This window comes from Silene latifolia, chromosome 11 (assembly GCF_048544455.1).
Source record: "Silene latifolia isolate original U9 population chromosome 11, ASM4854445v1, whole genome shotgun sequence".
In the NCBI taxonomy this organism is placed as follows: domain Eukaryota; kingdom Viridiplantae; phylum Streptophyta; class Magnoliopsida; order Caryophyllales; family Caryophyllaceae; genus Silene; species Silene latifolia.
This window is the reverse complement of record NC_133536.1, coordinates 51,307,445-51,324,952: the sequence shown is the minus strand read 5'-3', so window position 1 is coordinate 51,324,952 and position 17,508 is coordinate 51,307,445. Positions and strand designations below refer to the sequence as shown.

The 17,508-nt window shown below is 33.0% G+C and overlaps 1 protein-coding gene across 1 annotated transcript; it reads right to left on the bottom strand.

Annotated features, from left to right (window-relative positions):
* Positions 1–9,010: 9,010 nt before the first annotated feature.
* LOC141613394 (uncharacterized) lies at positions 9,011–12,214 on the bottom strand. The gene is made up of 3 exons (XM_074432126.1): positions 12,118–12,214; positions 10,957–11,024; positions 9,011–9,892 (listed from the first exon to the last, which is right to left on the bottom strand). Exons 1-3 carry the CDS (start codon positions 12,212–12,214, stop codon positions 9,011–9,013), a joined length of 1,047 nt encoding a protein of 348 aa, XP_074288227.1.
* Positions 12,215–17,508: the final 5,294 nt, after the last annotated feature.

Here is a 17,508-nt window from a genome sequence, read left to right as displayed (position 1 = left end):
GCATAATATTCAACAACAGGTTTTAAACGAAGAACCGTTGTTACTACCAATTTCAACAACGGGTTTTTAGCATATACCCGTTGTTAAAAGTCTTCACAATTTTGGTGGGAAAGTCACAACAACGGTTATTCATATGATAACCGTTGTTATATTATTCACCAAATTTTTGAAACACTTTCTACAACGGCTTACACGCAACAACAACGGCTTTTAACCGTGGTGAATACTTTCGACAACGGTTTAAGTAAATAACCTAACCGTTGTAAATACCTTTTACAACGGCCGCTTTAACAACGTCCGCTTTTTGCTTTTACAACGGTTTTTACCCGTTGTTATAGACTGTATCTGTAGTAGTGATTTTGAACTTTTCTCCTTTTGGGTCAGTCTTATGCTATAGGACGGTTCTATAAGAGAGTTGCTGCTAAATTATTAATTTGGATTTTATATTTAATACTTGTGACTTTTTGATTAATTGATTAAGTACAACAAGTAAATTAAATATAAATCTTAATTAATACTCCCTGTCATTCAGACCAAAAGTAACATGGACCCTCTTTTCTTCTCACAAAACATGGTCTCGATGAGAGGGAGTATTTAAGCAATGAACGACAATAAACAATAAAGACACTTAAACAAATAATACGAGATTTTTAACGTGGTTCGGCTGAATTAAAAAGTTTACATCCACCCCTTCGTTTATTAATCAATTACCAAAAGCACCTATCCGGCCTACCCTATGATAATTGATTGGCCTCTGATCCATGTCTAACCCCTAATCGTGCTAATTAATGAAAGATGTTAAGTTCTCGGTTTGAGGAATGTTAAGCTCTCCGTGTTTGCAGAATGTTAAGCCTACCGTGTGTGGGATGTTAAGCTCACATTTTTTAAGGATGTTAAGCTTTCGGCTCACTACACAAGTAAGTTTGAATTTATCATTATAATTGACTCTAAATTATATAAATATATAAAATTCAGTTGTTTAGATTGGTTTATTCTGAGATTTAGTGAACTTGCGATTATTTTGAGAAGACCACCTAAAATTTGGATTATTCTTATTAAATCATTCTCATTTATGGGATTGTATTGGCTAATGGAATCTTGTGTTACTAATTTTAATTATGTTTTTGACCCATATATGTCAAGACCTAATAAGATGGTTAGACACTCAGACCCAATAAGTTATTGGATGAGTTAACGACTTTAAAAATCAAGCCGGACTTATTTTGATAATTACATTAAATTGAATCCCATTTTAATCAGTTTTCATTTTTTAAGAAAAAATAAAAAATAAAACTCTCCATCTGGTTATCCATAACAATAACATTGTTTATGAATTTGTGACGGATCGGTTAAAGTATAATCGAATTACCCATTTTCCATGTAATATTTAAATTTGTTTTTTTAAAGTAATGACTCGGTAATTAGTATTTCAAATTATATTTGTCTCCAATATTTACTCATTCCATCAAGCTATTGGATATCCAATCCCGTACCTTCTTAGATATTTAATCACGTGTTATTCTACGCGGGTTTTAAAATAGTTAAATGTAACAAATCCAAATTTAAAATAAAATCGACTAATTTGGATTAATCTCTTACCAATTTGTGGAGTTCAGACTTGAGAGTTTGGAGTTGCGAGTTGAGACTACTCGGCTACTTGCACAGTTGCACTTAACAGTTACTTCTTCCGTTCTAGTTATTTGTTTATCTTTGATTTTTGCATGAAGATCGAGAAAAGACTGAAAAGTGGATCAAATTGAAAATGGGAGATCCAATTATTCATCAAAGATTCAAAGTAATTCGGAACACAAATTCTCATTTGTGACGGCGATACCTGTCGCAAGCTTGCGACGGGTCGAATACATACCATGTTACATGAATGTGGTATCCGGTAGGATTGTCAAGTGGGTCTCTAGAGATGTTAGGCGGCTAGTGTGTAGAGGCTACACTGTCATATTGAAGTGACTTTTCACATTAAAAATTGTTTTTTCTATACATCATTCCCCATACACATATTTAACAACACACAAAAATTAGATGAAAAGGCCTCAGTGAATCAAACACATTTTCTTACCATTTTTCAAATCTCATCTTTCATCTTCTCTCTTACAACTTCATCTTCTCCATTTTCCATCCATTTTCTCTCCATTTTTATTATTTACATCTCAAAATCTCTTAAAAACGACATTTTAACATTCACAAAATTCTATAAAACAAAAAAAAACGACAGATGGTTGTCTTTGTTCCATCAAATTTGATGGAAATTCATAATTATTATTGAGATTCATACATAAAAATATTACTCTTGTTGAAGGTATGAAAAGATCCGTTTTTATGGTTGTATTCGTTCTATCAAATTTGATTTCTTATTTGTTTTGTGAATGGTAACACTATTTTGACTGAATGGTAACATATTTATTATTACATTATTTTAGGTTCATGATTAGTGATTGAAAAATGATAATATATACCTCTGAAATGGCGACATCATATACTAAAATGATAACATAGTGAATTGAAGTAGTTTAGATGTTAAAAAGTATATGAAACATGTTGATTTCTACAATATTGTATTCATGTGGTAACATGATACACTGATGTGCTCGGATATTTTTGTGCAATGCTGAAATAATTAAATTGAATGGTATTAGATATGCTTTTTGCCAAAAATGTATTGATGTGGTAATATGTAGTACTCAGACAGGGGCGTTTCTGGCGGGGGTGCAGGAGATTCATATGCACCCCCTTTTTCCGAAAAATAATTACAACATTGTTTAGTAAAGGAGCACATTAATTATGTGGGTGTAGTGGTTATTTAGACTATTTCTTAGCTAGATGTCATGGGTTCTATCCTTGTATTGGACAATTTTTATTTAATGTTATATCACCATACATTTTGTCCAACTAAACAATTTTTGTTTTTCATATAACTCGATATTTTCATTGTCAAAAAATTTTACGCACCCCCATCTATCTAATCCTAGAACCGTCTCTGTACTCAGATGTAACCATATTAGATTGAAGTGACTACATATTAATTTACCATGTTAAAATGAAGTAGAGATATATTACTCTATTGTGCTTAAATGAAATGGTAACCTGTAAAACAAAAATGGTGACATATTGAAAGTTAGCTGAAGATGTTTTCTATAACTAGTTAATATGTGTAACCATATATCATGATAATGTCTGTATATTTGATCCTTTTGTTATTCTGACAACCGTGACAGGTATTGCTTAGTCAGATAATAGTACCAATGGAGGAGATGCTTAGTCAGCTAATATTAAGATGCAACAGTATTCATAGTAACATACCATTACTTGCAAAGACATTAGAAGATTAAGTATTGTTGGATAAAGTATGAGTGTCAGGAGATGCGTTATACTATTAATGAATATATACTCATATATCCTCTGAATGTATATATGTACTACTAGTGAATATGTATTCTATGCCTTAAATCGCGTCAGTATTATAATTCTTTGTCATTCTGTTATATAATGAACATTTTAGACATTTCTTTATTTAGTTAATGTTGAGTTATATATGTGGGAAGCATGATTTTGCAACCATCTTTTTTATGAATGTACGTGTACAATTCTATTAACATTTTGGAACCACGAGCGTTGAAGATGTAATGACTAGGTGAGCAACTTGTTATCACTATAATGTCACCATGTTACCATAATATGTTACTATTTGAGTATAATATGTTCTCATTTCACCTATATATATCACCGTTGCATTATATCATAACATAATTGTTACCATTTAACCATAATATGTTACCGTTTAGAATTGTTTTAAATCAATATATTGTTGGATTCTAATTGATATCTTTCTCAAACACTTAAACAAAATATGGTTTCATAAACAGGTCAAAATAGTGACATTATACGATTCACATTGTCACGACTAGAAATAATTACAAACGACCATTATCAACCAAACTAAGCAAAATATGTATTTTTATAGTTTACACAAACAACCACCATTACATTCCCATTGTTCTTCTGCTTGGCCGCACCATCATTATTCGATGTTGCACCATCACTTATGGCCCGCCACATTTTCTTCACCACAACTCAGATGTACCACTTTATGAACTTTGTGTGTACCGGTTTATTTTCGAAAACGGCCTTTGATGCTCTATATCATCACCCACAGTCTACTGAGACTGTGTTACCATTTATATTAAGAAATAAATTAAAATGGTTTTGAATTATGAAAACATGCAAATAAACGCTTAAATTCATATCAAATCAAACATAATGTAACATGGTTACATATTCGACTAACACGGTAACATATTATACACATATTTTTATGTCACCGTTTGTATTCTAATATGTTACCAGTTTACAATTCTTTCAAATTTAATCAAATATATTGTACGATGGTTACATATACGAACTAATATGACAACATTCTGACTATATGGTTACATATTGTAAAATATTTTATACAATGGTTACATATACTGACTAAGATGGTAATATTTTATATACATACTCCCATGTTACTATTTATATTCATATATGTTAAGACTTTAGGATTTTTTCCAATCAGATCAAACATATCATAAAATGGTTACATATCAGACTGAATTAGTAACATTTTATACACATACATCCATGTTACCATTTTTAATTTTCTAATCAAAACATATCGTAAAATGGTTACATATATACTCTGACTAATATGATTATATTTTGACTAATATGGTTCCAAATTATAATACATATTGTAAAATGGTTACAAATTTTAACTAAGATGGTAACATTATATAAACATACTCACATTTCATTAATATATTATATGATATTTGCATAGTATGTTTCAGATATGTTATCATTTGTATCTTGTTATCTTACCATTTTATACACATATTACCAGTTACCATTTTGATCACACATATTTTAATCTTAGACAGACATATGTTACCCTATTATAGAAGAAATGTTACCATTTTAAAAACATGTTCGAAAATCAGCATAAAACCTCAAATCCAAAATAATGAACAAAAAATTTAAACAATGAACAATAAAAAAATAACCATAAAATCCTAAAATACTTCATAAACAGAAAACCTAAAATTAAACTCAAATAATATAAATGCTTCATAAACTTTAAAGAAGATGAAGTGAGATTATGAAAGTTCAGATGAAGAAACCAAAATTAAAAAAACAACCAAAAGATCACAAAAAACCCTAAAATGGACTTCAAACATTCAAACTAAAATTTAAACAATTATCAACCAAAAATCAACAACAAACCCTAAAATGGCAACAAAACCAATAGATATAATCTAAACTACAAAACTTGGAAATAATTATAATAAATCGAAACCAAAAATTCAAAATACCTTTGATGGATTCAGTACTTGCATTATTGTATGTTGCTTTCTTACCATGTTTATAATTAGATTGATTATGTTCTGGATTTTTGTTAAATTGTAAGGGAGAAGATGAAGATGAAGATATAGATTTGAGTACAAAGGAGTATTTGAGTAGATGATTTGTTGACTTGTGTGGATAGAGAAGATGGTGATCATAGAAGACGAAAATAGTGTAGAAGATGAAGATCATCGCAGATGGAAAAAGAATAGGGTAGATTTTTAGGTTTTTTAGAGGGAGAAGTGAAGATAAAAAAAATGTGTTTAAAAATTAAATTGAAAATGATATGTGAGACTGAGGAGATTCAAAGCTGTTGGAGTTAGTGTCCTCCACAATAGTGTGTTTACATAATAAATCTCATTAAAGGTATATCATCAGATATTTTATTATTTGATACTCGTCAGTTGATTAACGTAAATCGATAACGATTAGTTAACTAGAGTTTGACGTTATTGTCATGAGACGGCGATGATCAACTGACCCCTTTCGGTCACACCTAATGGAACGAACCCTAATTGACAACTAATTAATTGTATGAGATACAATTTATTTAGTCCCTTGATTTATAGACTAAAAGGTTAGTCGATTATTTTAGAGAGATTTCGAGTTGCAAACTCGAGGCACGGCAGTTATTATTTAATTATGCAATAATTGAATAATAAATTTTGGGAGACGGGTTTTAGTTAATTAATTGTTAATTCACTAAAATTGTACTAATTGATTAATGTGATTAATATTAGTACGTAAATAATATGTGTAGTGGTACACGTATATTTACGGAGTGATTTGGACGTATTAATTATGGAAGTATTTAAACATGAAACGATGTTTAAAATAAAATTACACGTATTTGTGCGACAAATATAACAACCAATATGGACCCGTAAATGGGCAAGTGGACCGTATAAAATAGAGTAGTGGATGATTAGGAACATAATCATTTCACCTTACTTTATATACTACCATAAGTTATCTTATATAGATTTTGCATGTGATGTAAGATTAAAAATATAAGACAAATTGAACACTCCACCTCACCTACCCTCCCACCGGTTTTCCCCCCTTTATAGACCAAATTGTTGTTCATTTTTCTAGTGTTCACTTGTACATTTTGCATGTGATATCATTATTTGGTCTTCCTCTCTTTATAATAATATACATCTTTACTAAGATTGTTAGTATACAAATTAATATTTACTAAGAGAGTTAGTAATATTAAAATATTATCAAGGGTATAATTTTAACAAGTTTCTAGTTAAATACTTGTTAGAATTTTTGGGTTGAGTTCTTGGGTGCAACTTGAAGGAGACTTTCTTTCTGAAGGTTTTTCAAGGAGGATCATCCATATCTTTTTAGCTCAAGAACAAACTAATAAGGTGATCTAGTTTGTGCCCATTTTACCATAAAATCAATGTAAGGAAATTGTTTTTCCTTAAACTTTCATTTTTTATGTTTTTATATTTGCATGCATGTTACATAGATCACCTAAATGATTAATTATGAGATAGTTTAATTTTTATTAGAGAGCCTAATATGTATCTATGATCTTTCAAATGCCTATTCAGCATCTTTGGACATATACCTATTCAATTGTCGCCAAGTTGAAACTTGAATTTCGAGCACAAAATTTTCCACAAGTTCAAACAAACTCTTATTCGGATGTATGTTTTCTCAGTCATTAGTTCCATTATAAATAGGTGGTAATCGTGTCATATATCACACCACTCTCTCTTTTTATAATTCTCCTTCAAATCCAGCATCTTTACACGAAATGTCTTTTACCACTGATGTCAATATAGTTAGGCACTATGAGAATAAGATTGGGGAAATAGTTCAGCAAATTCCTCCCTTTTTCATCCGACTGAAGGTAGTTCTTACAGAAGAAACTATTTGGAACCTACTAAACCATGCTTCAGCATTAAGTCTCTTGGGAAACATTCTATGGGAGGGCCCCGATCCACATCTCTCTCCAATAACTCCGGCCGAGGAGGTTACCAGAGGTAAGTTTGACTCTATCATACTCTGCACGTAAAATCACCTATTCCAACAAATTAATTACAATGAACTCAACCTTCATGTGATGTAAAATTAAAAATATAAGACAAATTGAAAACTCCACCTCACCTACCCTCCCACCGGTTTTCCCCCCTTTATAGACTAAATTGTTGTTCATTTTTCTAGTGTTCACTTGTACACTTTGCATGTGATATCTTTATTTGGTCTTCCTCTCTCTAAAATAATATACATCTTTACTAAGATTGTTAGTATACAAATTAATATTTACTAAGAGAGTTAGTAATATCAAAATATTATCAAGGGTATAATTTTAACAAGTTTCTAGTTAAATACTTGTTAGAATTTTTGGGTTGAGTTTTTGGGTGCAACTTGAAGGAGACTTTCTTTTTGAAAGTTTTTCAAGGAGGATCATCCATATCTTTTTAGCTCAAGAACAAACCAGTAAGGTGATCTAGTTTGTGCCCATTTTACCATAAAATCAATGTAAGGAAATTGTTTTTCCTTAAACTTTCATTTTTATACTTTTATATTTGCATGCATGTTACATAGATCATCTAAATGATTAATTATGAGATAATTTAATTTTTATTAGAGAGTCTAATATGGATCTATGATCTTTCAAGTGGTATCAGAGCTTAGGCTTGTAATTTGCATGTTGATTTTAAGCATATTAATGAATTATGAGATAATTTATAAAAACTCAAAAATGGTGTTAGAAGAGGTTTTAGCACGAAATTTTTGGGACATGCATACCTACTGATCTCAAAATATTTGTGGTGAAGTTTGGTGATTTATGAAGTTATTTTGCTATTTTTAATGATTTTTGGTAGAAAACCGAGTCAAAATGCCGTATTTTAGTTAAAAATTGACTAAAAAGAGTTAAAAGTTGATTCGGTCCATGGAATTTTTATGGTATTTCATGCATGTTTTCTACTGATTGTATGCAAAATTTTGAAGGTTGGTTCGAAATTTTGCATGTTTATTGATTTTAAGAGATAAAAGTCGATAAAAGTGAAATAAAATAATTATAATTTTGAAACATTTGATTCTGCCCTTGATAAATTTATGTACATTTAAAAATATTATTTAAATATTAAAAGTGAATTTTAATATGTGTTTTCCCTTTATTTTGATGTTTATTGGTTTTAGTGGTTAAAAACCGATAAATATATATCTTTTTCTTCATAAATTCTATCCGGATTTTTGGGACAATGTTTATGATATTTTGGTGTTCTTGGGAGTGTTCCAGAATATTCAAAATTTTTGTTTCAATTTTTTGGGTAACTTTTCAATTATTTTAGATTTTTACTTAAATATTATGATTTTATCGATTAAATTAGCAAAATGTCACCAAATCAAACTAATTATTTATCATAAAATTAGTGAGGACTAATTTTGAGGTTCAAAACTGTTTGGACAATTAGTTTGGACTTAAATGAGATTTAAGAGTTGATTATTGATTTTTTTTTTTTTTTTTTTTTTGGGAAAGGTTAAGTATATTAATCATCATCTCAAAGGATTACAAAAATGGGATATGAGTTCACTATGTATCTAAGGATCTATAAAATATACACAATCACGAACAAGTAACAAAAATTTAGTGTCGAATGTGCTGCAACCATTGTTCTTCCTCTCTTGTCAATTTGGAAGTATTCCTCGCCTGAAACCGCGTACACACATCTGAGATCAAATTCTTGACGAGCACAGCAGGGTGAAATACTTTAGAATATATCCTCGCCTGATTTCTCACTTGCCAAATCACGTAGACCAATTGAATATGACACGCACAAATGATTCTCCTAATCAGAATGCTTCTTCTTCTCCCTCTTCTGTTCCATTCAACAAGCTCCCTGGGATTGAACTGGGCCTTTAGTTTCAGCTGCAATAAAGTGACACATCTGGAACTAAAGTCACAATCAAAGAACAGGTGTCCATGATTCTCATCTTCAGTAGAGCAAAGAAAGCATTTTAAATCAGAAACTCCTCCCATATGAGCAAGACGATCCTTAGTGAGGAGCCTTCCAAGTTTATAAATCCAGAAAATGAACGAGGCTCTAGGAATGTTCATAGAATTCCAACAGAGCTTAAACCAACTGACAGGAGTACCAGGGCTTCTTAACCAGTTGTATCCTTCAGTCACAGAGTAATCAGCAGCTTTACCAAGCCAGGAATCAGCATTATAAGCAGGCTTAAAGATACACATAAGGTGGGCTATTTTTTTCCAAGACCAACTACAGTCAACAGGAGGCGTGTAGTTGGACCAATGCACCCCTTTCAAATAGACATGAGATACCCATTTCACCCACAAATGGTCCTTCTTAGATGCAATCCACCAGATATATTTGCCTAACAGGGTTTTGTTCCAATTCTTTGAATGTTTGAGCCCTAAACCTCCCTCACTCTTAGGTGTACAGCAATGATCCCAGCCAACAGCAGGTGCACGCCAGTAAGTATCTCCCCCCCCCCCCAAAGGAAATTCCTACACATGCTATCAATCCTATTCATGATACTGTTAGGAATAAGAAAGATAGTAGACTAGCAAGAATGAAGGGATTGAAGCACTGCTGTCACCAAAATTGATTATTGATTTTTACATGTTAAAAATCGATTAAATCCACAAAAACCAAGATGGATACCAACGATTGATAGATAGGGCGATTTTGGCATGATTTTACAGCATTTTAAGCATATTTATTTAAGTTGAATGAATGATTGTCATTTATTTAAAGTATTTATCTTGTTGTACCTAGTATGGCCTAGTATTATTTTTAATCGTTATTACCCGAAATGAATGGGAATATCGATTTGTTTGTAATTAAATTCGATCTCGTATCGTCGGTTTGTAATTAATTAATAGTTTTATTTATTTTATTAATTAATGTATAATAGGAATATCTATGTAATTCAATTGTAATAGTTATTCTTACCGGCGTTTCCAAAAGACGGATTACATCGAGACGGAGTCTATTTTTGGAAGGTGTTCCAAATCCCACAAGAAGGAGCCACTTTTGGAATGAAGAGGCAAGGGACCAAGGAGTTGGTTTACGAAATGTAATAGACTAGTTTTTATTAACTAAGTGGCCATACTAGGATTTATTCATATGCTTACTTGTTTGCTTGTTTTTATTTTCGCGCATGCCAAAATCGCCATTCACATGCATTTTATTTTCGCGGTTGTCAATTCACGTCATTTACATTCACCGACTTAGTTCACTTATAGGGAATTTATGACTAAATTGACAAGATCTCTCACATAACTAAAATTGAGATTAGCCTTACCAATTAGTAACACCTATGAATCTCTTGTTCATTAGAGCCACGCTCGCCCAAGCGGGGTGTTCTCTTTTTACCTTGAGTAAGTAGGGTGGTAAGCGGTTATCACACGTTAAAATTGTAGCAACCCGGATTTTTAATGACTTAATTAAGGGATAAAAGCGGAATAAACCCAAGTCATTGCTATAAAAATGAATCCAGATCGTCATGGATCACTTACACATGACTAAATAATTTAGTCGAGAGATTTAATTACAAAATTAAACCAACATTGAAAGCTCCTCTCATTACCCAGAATGCCCCTTTAAGGGTGTCTCTATCTAACTCGTTCTTGGTACCTGAAAAACATTTAAACAAAAGTCGATGAGCGACAGTAACCTAACCATTCTCCTATCATCGCCTTAATCATTCAAAAGCAGGCATGCGAATGGAAATGAAATGCATAAATAAGAATCACATAAAGCATACATCACATAAGTTCTCTTATCACAACATTATTGATATTCAAATGTGCAACAGTATTACTCAAAGATATTAAGAAACCATCTTAGTAATACAACCACACTTATAGAAGGTGAATACAAAGTTAAGCACATGTGAGCACAACAAGTTCCAATTATCAAACATGTGACATTGTTACCTTGATCTTCCTTTATCATGCAGTAACATTATTCACCCTATAGAAAATTCATCGGTAAGTCTAACATGCATCATGTGAGTAAAAACTGTAGTCATTTATTTTAAAAACATTTGTTTTCTTAACAAATAAGCACGGGACGTGACTACTAATGTCACACGCATACTCACGGCTTGCATCTCACCTTAAGTACGAATGTGAACATCAATCCCGCCAATCATACCGATTCTAGGAGGTTTACATATCACCCCTAGTGCTCAGTAGGACCGAACAACTAAATTAAATTGGTTTAACAACCGGAATCGTGGGGGAAGAACAGACTGTTAATGGATGGTCTCAGAGGTCCCATTTAAGTGACATGTCCCATACACTTCGAGGCACCAAGACAATCGCAACCGTCAAGGTCTACACACGATCACAACCGTGAAATAATAATTGCCAAGATATCTGAAAGGTAGTAAAGCTGATCAAGCTCCTGTCAATATATGCGCATATACCCACTCCACAACTTCTTGGAACACGCAGCTCCTCAGTGGCAGTTGGTCGACTACTATCCTAACGACAATCCCTCCACACGCAGCTTAGGGATGTGTTGTCCTTACTTGTATAGCATAAGCTCTCTAAGCATTCTTCCATCACGTCGATCCCTAAACCTTACCAAGGTAGCGCCCAACATGTAGCACGGAAGACTCAAACATGTCTCATAGAGACGATGATACATCGATATGCGGACCATTTCAACATATCGACAAAACAACGGCACTTGGCTCAGAGGTCCCATTTAAGGGGCATACCCAAGTAAACCGGGGAAAGATTCCATGGCTCAGAGGTCCCATTTAAGAGGCATAGCCAGGTTACCATATACTGATATTCTGGTCTCAACGATCCCATTTAAGGGACATGTCCCAGAGTGCTAGAAACTTTTGAATAAGAAACGTAAACATTCATAAATTCGTCTTGTTTTATCTTCTCTGAAATCTTTAGGATTTGGCAAATCTTATTTGGAACTTATTATTTCTAAATTCTTTATTTGAGGAAGGTATTTAGATTTTTACTATAGTAAGCTTAAGTTTAAGCTTCGTTTTTAAAGAGCTTATTCAATCTTCTTTTTAATAAAATTTGGTTATTTAATAAACATTTTATGTAAATCATTTGTAAGCACTACTAAATCATTTCAAATATTTTTAGAAACTAGGAGTTTAATGCTTTTATAAAAGATATGAACTAAGTCACTTATGTATTAAGTAACTTTCCTTGTAATTTGGAGAAACGTTTAAATCCTGTAAACCATTTTAGATTTGAAAACATTATCGAATACTTTTGACTTTCAAACCTTAAAAGAATTGTTATTTAAGCTTTAAAATATAAATAAAATTTAAACTTATCTATTCTAGCCTTAGCTATATTTAAAGAGGAAAGGTATAATTCTTTTAGGCTAGTAGTTAAGAGCTAATATGTTTTTACTCATATAAAAGTTACATCTCAATAGACTGCGTACTACTAAATAAAGTGAGTGCAAAAATCATAAGGTAATCATATCGGAACATGCATCACACGACCGTAAATAAATATAGCCAATTAAGATATTACTCAATTATATTTCCTAATCATGTTTCTAGGTGAGAAAATAGCACAACGATAAATCACTTGTTATCATGAAATTTTTAACATACAAATACAACTAATTGAGTAATTAACTAGCGCATATGTATATTTCATGCCATTATTAATAATTTAGCGTTCTAGTAATTCTAATCAGATTTTAGTAGTTAAACAAGTTACGAAATTCATATTTAAACATATTCATTAACATTAGCATAACGAGTCTTGTAAAATTAAGGAGGAATAGAAGAAGGTCGGGTTACCGAAGTTAGTGAAATAAGTGGATGTGTTTATTAATCCGATTTATTAATAAATAATCGTTATCAATAAAGTCACAAGTCTGTCTTAAATCCGTCATCATGGCCAAAGAATTCCAAAACCGAATCCCGTCAGTCAAACCTCGCATTACGAAAGGTCAAGTTAGTAAATCGGGCCAAACCCGTATCATATAAAAGAAGGAAAAAGGGGCGATATGAGTTACTATATAACGTAACTCCAGTTGAATAAAAAATCCCAAATTGATTTAGGGATTTGGGTCACCAAATCGAAACCTGAGGCGGCATCAACGGCAAGGGACGGCAGCAAGCAAGGCGGCATCAGATGGTTTCTACGGCGGCTCACGGTAGTGGTGCTTTGACGGCAACGAGGGTGACGGGGTGGGCATGGTTGATGGTGGCAGAGACGGGGGTGACTGGTGGTGCACGAAAACAGGCGAGGGAGGAGAGCGAGTTGGATTATTTGTATATGAAAAGGAAGTAAGGAAGAAAGAGGAGGGAGAAGAAGGGAGGCTCACGGTGGTGGTGCTGCTCTGACAGCAACAGGAGTTGTCCTGATGGCAGCTGATAAAGGCGCGCGAGATGACAGAGGTGATAGGATATGGCTTCCGTTTCCGAAACAGAGGAAAACAGAGGAGCAAAACGGAGGTAAGGTTGTGGTTTGATAGCCGAGGGTGGTCAGGTGGGTTGAAGGTGATGTGTTGGCCGTGGCTTCTGTTTGAAACAGGGACGGAGAGCAGGGGTAGCTTTAAAGGAAAATGAGTGGTGGTACGGTGGTGGAGTTCGTGGTGGTTAAACGGAGTTAATATGCCGTTTGGTGGTTGTTTGATCGAAAGGGATGATGGTGTTTGGGGTTGTATTGTATGGGTTAGGCACGAGTGATGGTTGGTAATGGGCTCGGTGTTGACTCGGATTAGGTGACTGTCACAAAGGTAAGAAATGGTGAAGCTGATTATAACAAGGTTGCCGTTAAGGATGCTTGTCACAATGTAAGGGGTTAGTGTAGTTATGAAGGAGGGCATGTGAATGAGTGAAGTGGTAGTGACAAAAACATGAGCAGAGGAAAAGATACATGTGAAGGCATAGAAGACATGTGAACTATAGAAGGCATGTGAATGTGTATAGTGGAAATGACAAAACTACATGCAGGGAAAACAGGAGGAGTAAGGTTGTCATAGCCAAATGTTTGATACACTATAAAATGAGTGTGATAATGTTTGGGGTGACGGGAAGAAACATTATCGAATAGGGTAACGATTGTCATCGTATTTAAGACAAGCTTTTGATTAAAATAAACGAAGTCATTTATAAAAATTTAAATTGAGAACGAATATAATTGGAAAATTATAAAAGTAGTTTTAATTGTAATTAAATCAAATAAATTTTTAGCAGTTTAACACGGGGTATTACATTATGTAAATCTTTTAGATCAAAAGTAAAATTAAAATTGCTTGTACGATGTATGAGTAATTTAAATTAAAATGGAAATGTGACGAAAACAATATAAAATATGTGTGGAAAATTATAAAAGCAGATCTATATATAATTTAGTCAATTAATCAGTAGTGATTTAATATGGGGTGTTACAGTAGTACCCCCTTAAAGAAGTTTCGTCCTCGAAACTTGTAAAAGGAAGTCGAACTTTAAAAAAAAATATAATTAACATTTTAAATGAGATTCAAATATGGTACCCCTTTTGAACAATCTAAATTTACTACACTGTGAGAGCGGAGTAATATAATTTGAAATATTTTTATTTGACCATGAAAAACTTCATTTTTGAAATTCTATATTCCAATTAGTAAGAAGGTACTTGAAATTGTTTGAAAACTATAAAGGGTTTGAAAAGATTGTCAAATAACACCTGAACAAAATTATTAAATTCCAATGAGAAGAAAATGAAGGTTGACGACCTTCGAAGTTTTCGAAAATTCGATGACAAAGAGACCTATCACGAGGAAAGGTAGGCAACATACACTGCACGGAAAAAGGTTCGATCAAATGAAGAGGATATGCCCGAAGGATTGGTGTAAACAAAAGCGGTTATGGAAAGCGGCTGAAATTTTCGAGCACTTAAGCGGCATAAAGGAAAACAATATATGCATATATATATATATACACACACACATGTCAGAGATAAGAAGAGAGGAGAGGGTAAAGAGAAGTTAAAGGAAGTATCGATGATTTTATAAATAGGACAAGTTACGGTTCTATCATCGTTCATTCTTCTCTCTTTACTATTTCCAACGGATCCCTACACCACTCTATTCCTTCTTTTTCCAACGGCACTTCTACAGTAACCCTTCCTCTACAAAACACTCAAATTCAAACATCTTACTCACTTAATTCCTTCTTTCCATAAACATCTTTCAAGTCCCAAAAATTCATAATTATTAATCATGGCTACTCCATACGACGAGCTCCATGAGTCAGTTAAGAAGTCTCTCGATGAAGTGAAGACTCTGCTTAGTTGGTTAATGGTCCTCTTTGTTGTAATGGTTGCTTTCTTTGTAATGCTTGTGGTAAACCTATGTTAAGAAATTGGGTAACAACCCTGATCCAATAAAACGATGTTTTTAATACAGTGAAATGTTTTCCATTTCCAGCTTACAACATTCCTTATACTCTAATTTTTACATTCAAATGACGGATTATTCCTTAAAATTGTAAAGTAAAAACCTCGAATTCCCATTAAACAAACTGATTATAATCCTTTAGTAAAGAAGCTAAGTGGAACAGAGTCCTTTCCTTAATCCAATTAATCATCACTTTAACGTGTCTTCTATTATGGGATTTATACCAATACCCGAAGTGGTTATTACGGAAACCATTATATCCCAAAAATTTTGTACACTAAAATCAAACAACTGTGTACAATCATACTTCTCTTAAGAAAACTTCTCTAACATGTTAGTCCCACAATAATAGTTGTCCTGACATTTTTGGACATATACCTATTCAATTGTCGCCAAGTTGAAACTTGAATTTCGAGCACAAAATTTTCCACAAGTTCAAACAAACTCTTATTCGGATGTATGTTTTCTCAGTCATTAGTTCCATTATAAATAGGTGGTAATCGTGTCATATATCACACCACTCTCTCTTTTTATAATTCTCCTTCAAATCCAGCATCTTTACACGAAATGTCTTTTACCACTGATGTCAATATAGTTAGGCACTATGAGAATAAGATTGGGGAAATAGTTCAGCAAATTCCTCCCTTTTTCATCCGACTGAAGGTAGTTCTTACAGAAGAAACTATTTGGAACCTACTAAACCATGCTTCAGCATTAAGTCTCTTGGGAAACATTCTATGGGAGGGCCCCGATCCACATCTCTCTCCAATAACTCCGGCCGAGGAGGTTACCAGAGGTAAGTTTGACTCTATCATACTCTGCACGTAAAATCACCTATTCCAACAAATTAATTATAATGAACTCAACCTTCATGTGATGTAAAATTAAAAATATAAGACAAATTGAAAACTCCACCTCACCTACCCTCCCACCGGTTTTCCCCCCTTTATAGACTAAATTGTTGTTCATTTTTCTAGTGTTCACTTGTACACTTTGCATGTGATATCTTTATTTGGTCTTCCTCTCTCTAAAATAATATACATCTTTACTAAGATTGTTAGTATACAAATTAATATTTACTAAGAGAGTTAGTAATATCAAAATATTATCAAGGGTATAATTTTAACAAGTTTCTAGTTAAATACTTGTTAGAATTTTTGGGTTGAGTTTTTGGGTGCAACTTGAAGGAGACTTTCTTTTTGAAAGTTTTTCAAGGAGGATCATCCATATCTTTTTAGCTCAAGAACAAACCAGTAAGGTGATCTAGTTTGTGCCCATTTTACCATAAAATCAATGTAAGGAAATTGTTTTTCCTTAAACTTTCATTTTTTATGTTTTTATATTTGCATGCATGTTACATAGATCACCTAAATGATTAATTATGAGATAGTTTAATTTTTATTAGAGAGCCTAATATGTATCTATGATCTTTCAAATGCTACAACATTGGAAATATAAGGTTTTTAAATTTTTTAATTGGAAATGTCAATTCCAAGTTAGTCTACTATAAGCCCTACACATTAATTGCACATGACTCATAATCTAGGTTGCACGGACACTCCTCCTAATCGGCGTTCCCGTGTCGGACGCCCGTGTCGGACACACGTCAAAACGTGCCGGACACTTGTAAAGCTGTGTCTAACTTTCATCTTTTATTTTGGCACGTGTCCATGGTATTTTGAGCCGTGTCCTTGGTATTTGGACACACCTGGTCTCCAAACGGAATCAAGTT

Bases quoted from the DNA above. Each gene is read 5' to 3' on its own strand.
- LOC141613394 (XM_074432126.1), bottom strand. From the start codon at position 12,214: ATGGGATCGTTGAGACCAGAATATCAGTATATGGTAACCTGGCTATGC. The intron at 11,025-12,117 runs GTATGCCCCTTA...AATGTTTTTCAG, and splicing joins TCTTTCCCCGGTTTACTTGG to GTACCAAGAACGAGTTAGAT. The intron at 9,893-10,956 runs GTTGGTTTAATT...TAGCATGTGTAG, and splicing joins TAATGAGAGGAGCTTTCAAT to GAATTTCCTTTGGGGGGGGG.